We start from the raw sequence: 15,883 nt of genomic DNA on the forward strand, positions 1-15,883 counted from the left end.
TGAGCAGTGTAGGTAGTATGAGTCTCTTGCATGGAGTGCCGGGGAAATTACAGGGGTTTCTTTTTTGCTTCTAGGAGGCTGTTTTGGCTTCTCAGCTCCGTCTAGAGGAGAATAGAAAGGTGCACGTCAGCCTTCTCGACTCCATCCGGCAACTGCGTAAGTCCCTTGAAGAGCTCCAAGACCAGAAAACTGAGCTGGAGGCCCAGGTGGACTTGTTGCAGACCCGAAGCCAGAGGCTGCAGAAGCGCATCAGGTGTGTGTATGTGAAATTTCCCCTAATGCACAAAATCTACCCTGCACTCCAGCAGAGACTACTCTTGGGCCTCTCCCCTACCTCTGAGCTTCTTATATGTTGGGCCATATTCCTTCAGAACCGTAATGGTGGTTTTGCTGCTCGTCTGGGACACAGAGCTCCTGGGTTCTGTTTCCAGACACGTTAAAAACTTGCCGTGTAAATTTGTCCCTTCATCTCTGCTTGTCAGGTTCATTTGTTTGTCTTCCCCACATCTGTCTTTAAGGTCAATAAAATGCTTTGAGAGAAGCAGTGAAAGGCAGAGGAAAGATCATCTTAAGATAGCAGGGGGTCCTGGGTAAGGGCATGCCCGTATATTTAAGGGTAAACACGGACATGAACCAATGCTTCCTTATACAGCCAGTGGTTATGTTTGACATCACACAGACCCGATGCGGGTGTTGTCTGGAGGCACTGCGTGACCAATTCAGCTGCATTAAGCAGCCAGTGGCAGTAGAAGCTTGTTTTAACGGTAGCTGGCAAGCTCTATTGTCAGTGGCTGATGTACCCCCAGCCCTGGTTCTAGCAGTCTGGATCTGCCAGCTGCCATAGCATGAAGTCCCTCATTTGTATTTATTATTCTGGTGTGTGGGAAATCGTATGTGTGAGCCATTGTTACCTTCTTCTGTGGCAGTGAGCTTGAGGCGGCCATCAGGAGCAAACAGGAGATTTTGAAAAAACTAGAGGCAGAAGAAACTGAAGAATCTCCAAGAGGGAAAGCTGAGCTCCATGTTGAAGACCTGGGAGAAACTATTCAAGCTGTGAGTAGAGCCCATTGCAAAGGCATTTGCCTTGTGACTTCTGAGATTGTAACTCCCTCAAAAAATCTGGCTTTGGTGCCTGCTGCCTGAACTGATTTGACATGCAGTGATGCATTTTTCTTTGCTGGAAGACATCAATATCTTTTGTACTCTTTGTTACTTTCTGTCTGTTTTGACTGGGGGGAAAGGGATGGGGGATACTTGGGTGCCTTTGGTGTCATGCATATTTTGTTATGCATATTTCTTAGTTTTTGAAACTTTCCAACTCTTCAGCACTCATCCAGAACGCCTGCTTCCCCACCCTCTGAAAGCCATGAGGACGACGACTACCAGTTTGATCAGTGAGTATCCGTGCGCCAGTCACTTTGGAAGGTGCTTTCCTTGGGTTTTACACACACAGGACGCACTGACAGTCCGTTTTTGGGAGGGTGCTGCGTGAAGCTTGCGGGACAGAACGCCCAGCACAGGGGGAGAAAGCCAGCTGTGTTTCTGTCTCCATCCTGTAGCGTCAGGAGCTACATCTCTGCAGAAGGGATCTCCATTAGGAATGCCAAGGAGTTCCTGGTGCGCCAGACCCGCTCCATGAGGAAGAGGCACACAGCACTGAAAGCCGCAAAGCAGCAGTGGCGCCAGGACATGCAGAAAGCACAGGAGGTGGTGCAGGATCCTGACAGCTCCCAGCTCCTGGAGGGCGTGCGCAGGAACTTGGAAGAGGTGAGCAGCTGAGCACTGCCTCTGTTCGGATAAGAGGCGTCACGGCTGCACCAGTGGATCCGGAGTCCTGGGCTCGATTCCTGGCTCTGCAGCTGCAGTGACAGGCAGCTCTGGGTGTTCATTCCTCCTGGAAATCAGATCTTGTGTGTCCACAGACAGATGTGAGGTGTTCCTTAATCCCTGCTTGTGTGTCTTCAGCATGGTAGCACAGAGGTTAGAGCCCTTGCCCATCTCAGAGGCTGGCCGTAGAGATTACTTCAGGGAGGCCAAGAGAGCTGTTCAGGAGTACTGGGCAAATGCGATGTGCTGCGAAACAGGCTTAATTAGAACCTAACTTAGGGCTTGGATGACAGTGGCGTTACTGTGCATCAGATGAGTGGCAGAGAGTGCCTGCATGTGCATGCATAGCCCGCAGCTACCGGCGCTTTGCAAGATCGAATACTTCAAGTTCTATTTCACTGTGCGTGCTTTGGACCAGCAACAAGCTTCAGAGCAGACACTGCAGCTCAGCCAACTCTCAGTAGCCTGCTAGATTGCAGGAATTTTATTGTTAGTTAGAGCTCTTCCATCCTAAAAATGGAGGAAGCATTCAGTAAGGAAAGGGGTTCCTGCATCATGCAGTTCCAGTGACACACATTCTCCTCATATGAAAGAAAGTGCTGGTAGGTACAAGTTTGTGGTTGTAGTTCTGCAGTGATTTCACTCTTGCTTGAAAAGGGGTTCTCTAATACTTACCAGCTCTGCCGATACACCAGCTACACACAGGGCATATCTTCAGTTCCCTTACTGATGATGGAGAGCACTCCTATTTGCAGAAACAGAGCTGTTGACTCCGTTGGATGCAGGGTTCAGAAGGGGAACCTTCTTTTCCTTGGGGTGAACCTGCTTGAGGCCCGTGCTCTCCCCTCTGTACTCTCCACTTGCCATGATCTCAAAGGCTTGGGAGCATTTTTACTCCAGCAGCATGATATGCTGTGTTGGGTAGAAGTGAGATGGTGAAAGTCACCGTGACCACTAGATTATTTCCTGTCATTCTCGTTTAATTTTCCTCCTTGGCTTGGCTGTTGCTCCACTGCAGGAAGCAAAGCAGTTGGACAAGATGAAGTCGGCTATGCGGAAAGGACAGGTGCTGCTGAAGAAGAAGGAAGAAAAACTCAGCCAGCTGGAGTCGTCGCTGTTGGAGGAGGTAACCACCGGCATTACAATTATTTGGACCTACCCAGCTGCACTCCCGTGGTGCACAGAGCTCTTGGTCTCGTCCCCTCGGCTGGGGTCTTTGTAGGGCTTTTGGTCCCCATGAGGGCTGTTTAGCTGATGGTGGCTGAAGACTGGTGCTTGCCTGTGGAGCTGGATTACTAGAAACTCATTCTTTGAGAGAAGAGCGATGTGTCTGTCTCTCTGGGGGAGAGGCCAGAGAGAGTAGGCTAGTCACAGAGCTGGAAAGAACGACAAACCTAATTAGACTCGAATCCACATGATTCAATAGCTCTGCAGCCAGCAGAACAAACGTGGGCTGGGGTTTAGGATGGAGGGAGAGTGTCTTCCACGGTGGCAGCTTGCCAGGCAGGGCTGCTGGCGTCAGGGATGGAGTTGGTTGGAGGAAACACGCTGAGCGAACTGGCTTGCGAGAAGCTTGTTTGTTAGGTTAGAGACAAATCTGTGTTACTACTGATATGCTGAAGTATCCAAGGATATGAAACAAAAGCTCACATCCAAATTGTTAGATGTTTATTACCCGTCTGCATCTTGGGCAAAATTGCAAATATTGTGCCTTCCCTCTGCTGATGACATTTGGACTCGCTTTTAAGTATACGACTGCAGAATGGATATAGAAAGCAGCCTGAAAAATTGGCATGATTTGTGCCCAGAGAAAACAAGGGCATGCGACCTTGTGGTGATCTGGTCTTATTTCCTGATCAAGGCAATCCCTGGAATCTCTCCAGCTCTGCCTGTGACCACGTGGCCTTAGACAGGGCAGCAGCAGATGTGAGTGCATAAGACCTTTGATGGTCCGGCTCTTGTCCTTGGTGCAGAGAGATAATGCAGCCCATGCAAGAATTATGAGGCTTATTTAATCCACAAAACCCTTTTACTTCTGACCAGAAGATCCTCTTCTTACAGTTGTTAGATTTGGCCTCTAGTGCATGCATCTGCTTCTTCCAGAGACCAAGCAGTCATTTTGCTCTCAGATATTGCTGGCAGGGGACTGAAGGTGGGTACCTCTGCCTTCTCCTGGCCTGTGTCTGAGTGTGCAGCCCAGTCTGTGTAGAGTGGCCACAGGCAGTATTCCCGTGGCTTTTTTGTTCCAGGGAACAGCACACAGGTTTTACTTGCACTGTTTTCCATATCTTGGCCAGCTTTCAGATGAAGATACGCTGAAGAGTGCTGCATGCAGAAAGATGGTGACTTTTGATCTCAGCAACTCTGAGGACACAAACAGCACGTCCAGTGCAGATGTACATCAGCATAAATGTGCGGACCCGGCTGGTTCAGTATGCTTGTCTAGTGTTTAATGCTTTAGGCCTAGCTCTGCCTTTCCTCTCACCTCTCTGTGATGTCCCTTTTCTTGCTCTCACTTGTGCTCATTAGCTTCTAAACCAGGGAGGCAGGTCTGCCGTCTATAACTGGGAGTGCTCTGTATAGCATTTTATCTGAAAGACTTGCTCCCTGCCTGTCGTGCCATATGAGAGGGGTGCAATGTGTGCGTGAGCTAGCCTTTGAAATCTCTACCTTCATTATTAGTGTGGGTTATAAAATGTGGCTTTAACGCTTGTGCTTTGAGCTTCAGCCCTTCCCTCTCTGCTGCTACAGAGCTGTACTGCTCTTCTGCTGGTGTCCAGGCTTCTTCCTCCTCCCATCTCTACGATAGGAGAGGTTGCTGCAATTGCCTCTGTCTGCTGCTTGTACTTTTCTGTTTGCTCTCAGTCTGCTGTAATTGGGGCTGTGCAGGTGAAATGCAGGGCTCTCCGGAAGCAGGCAGCAGGGTTGCATTGCTTGCAGAAAGGCTGGCAAAGCTGAAGCTTAAAAAGAATTTAGAAAATTTCCCTATGGCAACAGATTGACAGTCTGTCTAGTCTGAGATTGTCTCTCTGACCCTGCTCAGTAAAACATCTGCAGGCACACATGAAACTTTGGGGCTTTCTCTCACCTTAAGGTGAGAGCCCTTGTATCAGCACAGTCCCGATGGTCCCATGTCTAGGTTGTCCAGTGCCCCAGAGAGCTTTATGCTTTTTATGAGCACAGAGCAGAAAGCAAGTTTCCTGACAGGGAGGCAGTGTCTCCCTTGCCCTCCCAGTGATCCCTTTTTTTCCCCCCCCCTCTTCTGCTAGTTGATTTGAGAACCGATCTGCAGATTGACCCCCAGCAGGACAAGATCCAGTACTTGACAGACTCTCTGCACCGCATCACTAGTGAGCTGAACGGGGTCCTCGGCATTTTGGGCTCGCTGAACAATCGCCAGTCTCCGCTCTTCACCTCGACGCAAGTGCCCGTGCAGGTGCCCTGCGACGGCGTCCCTCTTGCTGCCTATGCCTCCTTGGCAGGAGTGCAGGCGGGTGGCTCCTCGGTGCCCTCCTCCAAGGCGTCTCTGGTCGACCGGTGGGCCTGGAACGCTGGGCTGAGCTCCAGCCGCTCCTTCACAGCTGGACAGTCGGTGGATAGCACCCTGGCAGAGAAATGGCACAAGTATTTCCCGGGTCAGTCTCCAGTTCTTAATCCCTCTGCTTGTGTGTCTATGGCTTTTCATTTCACTGTCCTGCAAGTTGTAATCAGCTCACTCTGACGCTGATAAGCCCAGATCCGCTGGTGCTGCTGTTGGGAAGGGTGCTAATGAGATAGAGAATGAGTGAACCTCATTCCAGGAACTGCAGCATATGGCTGATCTCGTTACCCTGCTTCCAGAGCAGTTCAGCCTCTGATGTACACCCAAGAAAGCAGTTATTAAAGAAGGGAGCAAAAGAGGAGGAGGCAGCCCTGCTTTGCTGGGAGCCTCCTGTGAATTGCAGATAGGGTTCACCATGCTGCTTTCCTTAAAAACACCACCATGCCCTGTGCATCTGGAGTGGAAACCCCCCCCTCTTCCAGTGCTTAATCCCAGGCCTACTTATCCTTGGGTAGCGAAAGGAGCAGATGAGCATCATGTTTGTTTACTGTTGATCTCTGGTGGCTTTGAAGTCTGAGAGGAGACTTGGTACTCTTGGTTTGAACCAGCAATTCTTGCTTGCTTCCCAGCCCTCGTCCCTGTTGGAAAGCGAGCCTTGGGCTAGTCTGGCAGACTGTCCTCCCAGCCTGTTTCCCCCGTTGTTCGGAAGTGCCTCTGCAGATGGCTCAGCTTGTGGAGGGTGTCCATAGCACAGTGAACAGGAGAGCAAATGCACCCAGGTTTAAGGACTATTGATGTTTTTCTTGGACCTGTATTTAATGTCTGTTTTCCAGGTGGGTTACCATCGCTCAGCGGAAGTTCTGCTTTTCTGGACAGCAAGCTGGGTTACGTACCTGCAGAGTAAGGCTCTTTTTGCTCGAGTGTTTCTGGTTTATTGTGCTGCTTTTATTTCCCTGGAATAGTTTAAAGGTCAGATGTGAATCTGTTCTGACCTACTTGTGATATCAAATAAGTTAGATATTATTCTTAAGTAGATAGGTTAGATATTGCTGGTTATTCAGTGCCCCACGCTCAACGCTGCCTTGCAGCTTCTTCAGTGCAGCTGCAGTCAGGGTTGTGCTGATAACCCCGCTCCCAGGAAGAGGGTCCAAGGATGCCAGCTGAGCGGAGCTCACGCCGGCTCTGCTGTGTCGCGTGGGTGGAGGGGAGGCTCCCACCGGAGCCTTTCTCGTGCTACATAGACCAAAAGAAGGACAGCAGCTGGACAGTGGGTGGCTGCTGCAGCTTTTCCCCATGATGTGTTTGGGCAGAGGGCTTGGAGCCAAAAAGAGGCTGCTGCTTGTTAGCTGTGGCTCTTTTTGTAACAGCTCATCATCTTTCTCAGCTCTAGGATCGTTTCTTCTTAGACCTCTTTTTCCCCCACTTACTCTCCCTCTCTCTCCCTCTCACACACAACAGTGAGCAAATCCGCCTGTTCCAGCACTCCCAGTTCCGGGGCTCTGAGTCAGATAAGATGAGTATTCAAGGAATGATTGAGACCAACAAGAAATGGCTAGAAGACTTCAAGAGGGATTCAGAAGTGTATCCTTTGCCTGCATCTGGTCTTTAATTGCACTCCAGCTTCCTGCAGCAGGTAGGAAGAGGCAGCAGGAGGTGAGTGAATCAGGAGCGGAAAAGCATTCAACAGCAATTCTGAAGCCTTAGCCTCTATTTTACTGTCCGGTTCTGCAAAAGAACACGTTGTTCAGCAGTTAAGACAAGTGAGCTGTTTTTTCTTCTTTGAGCTGTACTTGACTCTGAGGAAATCTCTTCTTCCCTTTCTCCGGTTGTGCTGTGGTGCTCTGGAGTGCTGCTGCTCTGCTGCCATACGCAGCGCTTGGAGCTGGTAGTGTGAGAGTTTACAAAGCGAGTGCCCGATGGAGGAGGAGGCAGGGAAGCGGGGACCTGGCCTTGCAGGCCTGCTTTTGGTCCCTTTAGTACGACCCCAGCATTAGCGGTTTTGCTGTGGGCGGCAGCCCTGTCTTTGCGTGGTGAGAGCGTCCGAAGCGCGGCTCCCCGGGAGTCGCGTGGACCTGCCACGCGGGATGGCCACGTGGCTGTGCAGGGCGGGCCCGGCTCCCTCGTGGAGCTGTCCTGTCCAGCTCGGGTTTGGATTAAATGGAGACAAGGCACTGGAATGAAACCTCTCAGTGCTATTCACAGAGATGTTTTGCAGGGAGGTTTGTGTTGTAACAGCATTATGCTGAGGCTGTAAGTATCGCCTTTGCAGTGTACACTGATATTAGCAGCAAATCCCTCAGTCCCTCTGATAGCGCAAGCTGTCCTGAGCACAGTGCTCCTTTGAGTCCCGTAATCCCCCTTTAATTCCGTTTGATTTGGATGCAGCAGGCTAAACACAACACGTGTGCGCGAGGCTGGTTCCTGCCCCTCAGTACCTGTCCTGTCTCCTGGCTGCGCTCATGCATGCTAATCCCTCGCGTAAGCCGTGCTTTTCCTTCACCCAGCTGCCAGGCCTCTCTTCCCAGGTGCACAGAAGCCCCCCGCCAGCAGCCCCAGCCTACTTCAGCTAGGACTGGATGAAAACAAGCAGATTAAAGTGTACCATTACTGAAAGGTGGGACCTGGCATTTTCAGCCCTCAGCTGTGGGCGCAGTGCCTGCAGAGATGGTGGCTGGGGCCCGTGCGGTCTCCCTAATGATACGCTGTGTTTCGGTGACGCCCAGCCATCTCCATTCTGCCTCCGTGCTGTGCCCTTGAAATAAAGTCTCTTAGCAAGAGAGCAGAGGAAGGAGGAAGTGAACTTCCCAGGTGGATTCTTCTAATCCTGTAAAGTGTCCAAATATACTTTATAGACTGTTTAATCCAGTGGTGAAATATCAGGGCTTCAATAAATCAACAGTTCTCTCATTAGTATTCTAGCGATCGTGAGGCAGAGCTGTGAATCACGGAGGACTGTGAGTAACTGGTCAAGGGGGAGGACGTGAATCCAGCTGAGACTTTGCTAGAGGAAATGTATCAGGAAAGGTGCCCACACTGGTGCCCAACAAATGCTTCGTGGCAGGTGAGCAGAGACATCTGGCCTCTGTAGCGCGTGTGAAAGCAGGGGAGAGAGAGCAGCAAAATGGCTGTAGAATCTGGGGATTTCTAGTGGAAAATGTCTACCAGGTTGTGTGCTCTGGGCCTTGGTTTTGTGAGGCTGGCTGCTAACGTGCAGATGACGTGCAGAATGGCGGATTCTGACTCTCTGGGAAACGTTCTTTTTTGTTGATGTGGAAGCAATAGAAATGAAGCCAAGGGCGGCTTTCGTGGCAGATGTTCTGGGGAAGACCACCCTGCTTCCGCCTCTTGCAGCAGCGCCAGGCAGAACCGCACAGCGCAGCGCTGCTGGGCGCTCGTCTGGTTCGATCCCAACGTGCCGACGCAGGGCAGCGAGGGCTAGGGAGCACGGGGCAGTTTCTGCTGCGCAGCCGCTGTTCGGAAGCGCGGCCTGGTGTGAGTGTCGAGAGGAGATGAAGCCTCACCCGGGTCTTTTCATAGCCAGGGATGGGTCCAGAGCTCGGCTCCGCGGCTGGGGTGTCCTCCCACTCCCCCTCCTGCTTTGCTTCCAGGTGTTGTGTCCCGGCACAGCATCGCAGCAGTCCGTGCTGCGAGCGTGGCCGGGGAATGTTTACATGCAAATAGCAATATATTTTTGATGAGCATTTTAAAAATCTCAAAAGAGTGTCTGTATTTACATTTTTTACTGACCTTTTTTAGAACTTTTTAAATGACTTGGCCGGCCTCTGTCCTAGGGCAGCTTGGCCATCCGGTCGGGTCCACGTTCTTGGGTCTGACCCCAGGGTTGAGGCCTTTGGGCGGGTCCTCCCACCCTCTGCTTGCTCAGGGAGTGCAGGGCAGGCCTTGTCCCGGCACTGCCGGCAGCAAACATCACGCCGATGTCCTCGCTGAGGAAATCCGGGTTAGCTCTCGTCGGCGCTAGCCGAACGGGGAGACCTCGGATGACCACAGGGAATGGCAGCTGGCCAGAGGAATCCCTCCATCGGAAGGGGTGGATAAAACACAGATTTCCTGTCTACTCGCAGATTACACCAATCCCTGTCTGCAGGGATTTTGCTTCTGGCTTCCCTGCTAGTGGCAGGACCCGTGGCAGGCCTTCCAGGCAGTTGTTTTTGTAAGAAGCCTGCTGTTGTGGCTTTCCGCAGCGCGAGGAGGTGGTCGGTCAGTGGGACACGGTACCCAAAGCCATGTGGCTGAGTCCAGTCTGTGTGGTCTGAAAAGCATATATGCGTAGTGTGGAGAAATGCCTGTTTTCCTAGCAATACTGTTCTGAAATGTGTTTATTTTCCCCTTAAAGTTTGTGATACCGGTTGTACCCTGTTTGTATGCAAATTAAATCAACCTGGGTATGTTTTGTGTGGTGGTGATGTTTATAGCTTTATTTTTTCTTGATGAGATGCTTTCTTGCCCGGTTTTGTAGCCCCAGATATCCAGCTTGTGCTCACCTTTCCCATCTTTCCCTTGCTTGTCTCCAGGCTGCTTGATGCTTTCTCTTGTCAAGGTCGTCGCTGGCAATTTCCGAGGCCACTTCCGCTCGCTGTGGCTTTAGTACCATTATTCTGTGGAGCATCTGGCTAGGGTAGCAAATGCAGGGGCAGAGAGAAAGCTAAAAACAAAACTACAAAAGCCATTCTTCGTGGGGCTTTCAGCCAGCAGGACAGCTTTTCATGGGCTTGCATCCTGCCCTTTTCATAAAACTGTCCTCCAGACTCGTTACCATGGTCCTCTCAGTCTGGAGCTTTATGTCAAGGTTGCGAGGCAGGCTGCGTGCGGAGCAGCCCAAGGCCGCCGCAGCTGGGGGCTGGCGGAGGGGCTGCCCGCAGGAGCGCGCGGCGGTGCGAGCTGCGGGCTCGCTCTCCCGGCGGCCCCTTGACTCTGCCCTAGCTGGGTGCGGAGCCCTCCCGGGAGGATGAGGCTGCGTCACGCTTGCGCGGATCCGGGCCGCGCTCCGGAGCTGCTCTCCGGCAGCTTGGGATGTATTAAAATTGGCAAACTCTGCCGATTGGCTGTCGCTGCTGATTTCTCCCCTTTTTTCAGAGCAGCGGTGAATTCTTCCCCAAGTGGTGGTTTAGGTCCCGCTGTCGCTGCAGTGTGCTTGCCCGGGTCCTGCTGCTGGGATCGCTGAATAACGTTCTCACCGTAAATCAGGCAGGATTGGTGACATGCTTTTCTCTCCTCGTGGCTTGTTCCTTTTCCCTTCTTATCTCCTTCCAGCAGCCCCGTGACACCCGGAGCCAGCCCTTCCCAGCTGTGCATGTTTGCCCCTTTGTGATTTTCCTTTCAAGGTGGTCTTTCATTAGAGACTCAGCTTGTCCTCTGTCTCAGAGCGCTGCAGCAGAGGCTGCCTCCGTCCAAGTGGGGCATTCACAGCGGTGTCCTGGCTGGGGACTCTCCAGAGCTGAGAGACTGTGGATGTGGAACGCAGGCAGTCACGGAAGGGATGGGCAGAGGGGAGGTTCAGCACCTGCCCTTATATTCCCAGCTCTGCGTCTTCTGCTCGGTGCACTGTCAGCTGGAAATGGCCAGCATGGATGGGGACGTGGGGAGCCTGGGTGGTCATAGCGTGATTTGAGCTGCTGGTGCAACAGAGAAAGCACAGAAAGGCAAATGTGGTCCCAGGATGCACGAGGCGCTCAGAAGCGTGCAGGGCCTGGGCTGATGTTGTGCACAGTTGTGGTCTGTCTGTGCAGGGAGGGCTGGAGAGGAAGGAGTGTGTTTGCTGCTGTACATGCTGGGAAGGGAGGAGAGCTGCTGAAGCTGAAGGATGGATTTGGCATAGGAACAATGAAATGTGCATCAGCTGGCCATGCGGAAATGGAGGCTGATGGATGCATGTCCTTAGAAACAAGACACGGACGACCCCCCGACCCTGAACTACCCCAGTTCTTGCTGCGCTTGATCTGCACGTGTGTCTATGCCCGCTGGAGAGCTGCAGTAAGAGCTCCTGGGGCAGGACTCAGCGACGCGCGTTGCCCAGGTAAGCGCCTTTGAGGGCGGTGGTTCTTGATGTAGCTCCCGTTGACCTACACAGGCAGTGTGCAGCACTGGCTCTGGAGTTCTGCCAGCTCTGAAAATACCCTTTTCTGGCCCATTTTTTCCCTCTCCCCCACTGTATGGGAGGAGAACGATACTCTGTCTCATGCTGTTGCTGCTGCTGGCCTGTTCACGGCTTGCCTCGTCCAAGGATGTTGGTGCTGCCTGGCCACAGGTAACCCAAAAGACTCTGGGCTGGGCTGTGCCTTGCTCTGTTGAGGGCTCCCTTTCCCTGACAGTTGCTGATTAAATTTGAAAAATCAATTAGAAGCCTGATTAAGTACAAATGACTTGCAGTGTACCCAGGGGCTTGCCCACTGCAGCATGGACCGAGCGCTGGAAGAGCTGAACCCAACACTTCCAGTCGCTGAGTCCCTCATTTCGGTTTGTTCCCTGCCCCGCTCCTGAGGCAGCCGCTGTGCAAAGAGCACGGGACAACCCCGAGAAATCCAGAGTCGTATCTGCACTGTGGGTGCCTTCTGGGTGCCGGCGGCTTTGCTGTAATCCTGCTGGGAAGCAGTCGCGAGCAGAGCAGGCTTGCTCTGTGTCGTTTCTCAGCTCCCTTAGAGCTGGGCGGAGGTGTGCGGGGTGCGTGCACGCCTGTGTGTGTATGCACGCGCTTGCCTGCATATGTGTGTGGGGAGCAAGAGGATTTGCTTTTCCTGGAATGCCAGTATCTCGTATGTTGGAGAAATTCAGCGATTAGAAGAGCAAAAGGACAGTGCACAATTACTCTGCCAGAATGAACGCGAGCCGTAAGCTCATTAAGGGACTTGGAGGCTGCCTGCTGGAGAAGGGGTCATTTCAGTCGCTGGCTATTCCGAGACCACTGCGCCTCGCGCCGAGTGTTGATTTCCCAGGACGACAGCAGCCCCTCGGACGCTCCAGCCATGCTGGCGACCCTGATGACGGCACTGTTTTTCGTGGTGAGAGCAGTTGGACAGGTGAGTCTGGGGTGGCCTGGCAGCAGGTGGGTTTTAATGCTTTCGCTCTTATTTCTGGGAGGTGTATTGCGTTAGTTAGGAGTGCGTGAGGTTATTATCTTACTGCAGAAGCTAGTGAGCAGTGGGGAACCTGGACTGGGCTGTTCTGTGGCCTCAGGCTCTGGCAAGCGAGTGAGCCTGATGTCAGACCAGAAAGTTATGCTGTCGGTGGGAGGAGCAGCAGTGTGGCAGTGAGCGTGCCCTGGGGCAGGGGTCCCCGACTGGCTGTGCCCCTGCTCTGCAGCACCCGGGCCGAGGCACTCGCTGTCTTTTTGAGGCGTGAGTCCCCGGGGCCGTGGTGAGAACCTGCAGCAAGAATCACGCGTCAGTCCGGTGCCAGGGAGGCAAGCTGGGCACCGCCGCAGGTAGCACGGCACCTTGGAGGTGTGATCACCGGTGGCGAGGGGTAGGGAGGAGCAGCTCTTCCTGCCTCTCCTCTCCCCTCCCTCTCACCTGCTGCAATCCTCTCCCTGCCTGCAGCTCGGGACCAGCCTCTTCCATGAAGAGCCCCTGCCGTATCTCGTGTATCAGCCGCTGCCCTGGCAGATCCAGTACGTGACACAGAGCCGCCGCACCAGCCGGGACAGCGAGGTGAGTGCTGGTCTCTGTTTCCTTGCGCGCGGTCAGCCAAGGCAACCGGTCGGGAGAGGGGTGGTTTGCTGGCCGTCCCAGAGCATATTTAAATTTCAGTGCCGGCTTTGCCAGAGTGACCCCTTGGCAATTCCTAGCTTGTGCCTCCCTGGTGAGACCGGGTGGACACACAGTGGCCTCTGCAGATGGAGAGCAAACCTAGCGCCCGAGGGGACACCCAGTGCTGCCAGCCTGCCCCCAGAGCGTCTCTGGGGCTGGCTGCATGTAAAGCACCTGCCAGATGCGGCTGCTGTGCTGCCAGGGCTTCCCCCTCTGTGCAGCGGGCCCCGGAGGTGCAGGGAGCCCCGGACGTGCCACGTCTGGCTAGGCAGGCCGGCTGAGCAGCTGCGCCCTGCTCGGACATGCCAGCTCGTGACAGCGGGGCCCTTGTGCAGCTCCAGGCCTTTCCCTGGCAGTGCTGGTGCTAGCCTGGGACATCTGCGTCCCAAGCGCGTGGGAAAGGTCCCGGGGAGCGTCCTGCCGGGCGGTCTCCCTGGGACCTGTTAGTGGCAGCAGTTGTCCGTAGGTGCTCGGCATGCGTCGGGACTGCAGCGAGGGCAGTGCCTGGTGCAGAGTCCAACCAGAAAGAGCAGCACATGTGTGTTAACCCAGCAGGCTGCTCAGAACAGAAGCTTTGGGCAATAGGGAGAGATTTCCCCCCTCCCTTTCAAAGACAGAGAGATGGGGTGATTCCAGGAAGCAGGGTAGGCTGAAAAGTGTAGAAATGTATTTGTAGAGGAGTTCAAGTTGCTTTCTTGTAGGGATGAAAATATTCCCTAGCAGACGTAGCATCCCAGGTGCTGCAGGGGCAGGTGGCAGGGGCTGGAGTCTAGCAAACAAACCCGGCAAGTCCGGTTGCACGCTGATTTGAAATGCAGATCTAGTGAGGCCAGACTGTGCCAGTGTAGCATCCTAAGATGTTACCAGCAAATCTCACCAGATCCCGTTTTTGACACAAAGCTCTTTTCTCTTCTCCTCCTTGGAGGACTTCTCACAAATGCAAATTAATTAATCAGAGCTCTGTAGTGCTCTTTAAGGCAACAACAGTAAGTATTTTCAAGTTTCCCAAAGGGAATGGGTCGCAGAAAGCTCAGTGAAGCTAGCCCTGTCCCTTTCAGTGCTTCCCAGCTGGCCTGAAAGGGCCTGTTCTCCCTGCCCCTGCCTGGAGCTATCACTAACTCTGTTGTACTTTTGATCTCTACCTTTCTAGAAAGGCAGGAGCTCTCGACACAACAGCATCTACTCGATCTCTGGACAGACAGGTGAGTGCGGAGCGGGAAGGGAGCCAGTCCTGGCCTCAGTAGTGGGGAAACCTGGGGCTGTGACTGTGAGATGCAGCAGAAGAGCAAGTATTGCGGTAGCTACAGTTTCTGGGGGTGAGCCCTTCCCGGCCTCTTTCTCCTCCCAGGACATCCATCCCTGTGAAGCATCATTAAGGGGTGTTTTGGAGGCAGCTTTGGAGAAGGGAAGCCCTCCCAGATACTGCCCTGTCTAGAAAGGCAGGAGCTCTCCACACAACAAACCAGCCCAGCTGAATGGCACGGGTCCAGCCGTCCCCCGGGGATGGACCCCTTCCTCCTCTCCTTGGCCTGGCAAAACCACCTTGAATTTGTCCCCCTTTCCTCCTCCTTGCCCTTATTTCTAAGACTCTGCCACCTCTAATGAAGTCAAGTGCTCAGCAAATAGGATTTGTCCACGTCTATTCTCAGTGCAGCTCGGCTGGTAATCGGATAAAAGCAGGTACGGCGATGCTCCGGCAGCACCGGGCTGGGCCCGCTGCTGCAGGCCTCCTGGCGAGGCCGGAGCGGGCAGGCTGCCGCGGCTGCTGCTTTCGGGATAAACCTCTGAACTGTTGTTTTTGGAGCTGGGCTGGTGCCCACGGCCCTTCTCTGGGGAAGCTGCACTGCGGGGTAGCGGCCGGGGGCTGTGTCCCGCGGGACTCCCAGGGGAGAGCGGGGGCTCGCACGCTTTCGGGGCTGCTGCTCCTTGTCCGGTACCACGGCTCCTGGCCTGCACCTGTGATACCCCTTGAAACGGGTGGTGCATTTTGTGCCTCCAAGGGCAGCACAGCTACGCTGTGGTGACCCGGGCTGTCGGCCCCAAGTGTTCCCACCCCAGGGTTGCGACCCCCCGCCCAGTTAATCACGAGGTTTCACTGCTCCGCCAGTAGGTCAGGGGCCCGACGGCTTTCCGGGCTGGCACTGGCACTCGTGCGTTGCTACAGCAGCGTGGCGTTACGGATGAGCTCTGGCGCTGCCGAGCCCTGCCGAGCCCCTCTGCCAGGTGCATTTCTCACGGAGCTGTCAGCAGCCCACACAGCTGGGGGCTCGTTCCTGGAAGCAGAGAGCAGTAAATGCCCCCAGTGGCTCCCCAGCCTCTGGCGTTTGATTTTTGCAGTGAGCAGGATTTACAGCTGACAATGTACCTTGTTAAGCAGGGCAGGAGGGAGCTGATTCCCAACACGGACTTTTTTTTATGTATCTTTTTAGTTTGCCATTTCTTTTCGGATGTGAATAAAAATGGGTTCAGGTGACATTGGTGAGTTTATACAGCAGCATCTGGCACCAGGATTTCTGATCGCTGCTCGGGGGGTGCTTAGCAGTGACACACTCGCTTAAAAGAGCACTGCTGAGTGGCTTTGATTCAGTTCCTGTTGAATTTCACAATACTTCCCTCATGCCACATTAAGCAGGGGGTGGGGAGGGCTCCCATTTATCAGCATGAGAGCTTTATTGCTGTACAGTGCTGGTCTTTTTTTTTTCTAATCTTATTTGTGTGTGTGAAAGTGAGTGAGTATCATACTTGGTGATTA

At 53.5% G+C, this 15,883-nt stretch overlaps 1 protein-coding gene across 4 annotated transcripts in view; it reads left to right on the top strand.

The window, feature by feature from the left end:
* The window catches only part of CEP164 (centrosomal protein 164), a 44,025-nt gene extending 34,763 nt beyond the window's left edge, over nt 1-9,262 (top strand). For all 4 annotated transcript variants that reach the window (XM_064524192.1, XM_064524193.1, XM_064524194.1 and 1 more), the window contains 10 exons: nt 75-253; nt 927-1,053; nt 1,327-1,394; nt 1,560-1,767; nt 2,846-2,953; nt 4,125-4,239; nt 5,097-5,462; nt 6,202-6,268; nt 6,827-6,949; nt 7,880-9,262. In XM_064524192.1, the coding sequence (XP_064380262.1) occupies nt 75-253; nt 927-1,053; nt 1,327-1,394; nt 1,560-1,767; nt 2,846-2,953; nt 4,125-4,239; nt 5,097-5,462; nt 6,202-6,268; nt 6,827-6,949; nt 7,880-7,979 (1,461 nt within the window). In that variant the 3' untranslated portion in view covers nt 7,980-9,262. The remainder of the gene's footprint in view (nt 1-74; nt 254-926; nt 1,054-1,326; nt 1,395-1,559; nt 1,768-2,845; nt 2,954-4,124; nt 4,240-5,096; nt 5,463-6,201; nt 6,269-6,826; nt 6,950-7,879) is intronic.
* The last annotated feature ends 6,621 nt before the right edge of the window (nt 9,263-15,883 follow it).

This window comes from Dromaius novaehollandiae, chromosome 21 (genome assembly GCF_036370855.1).
Source record: "Dromaius novaehollandiae isolate bDroNov1 chromosome 21, bDroNov1.hap1, whole genome shotgun sequence".
Taxonomy (NCBI): Eukaryota; Metazoa; Chordata; class Aves; order Casuariiformes; family Dromaiidae; genus Dromaius; species Dromaius novaehollandiae.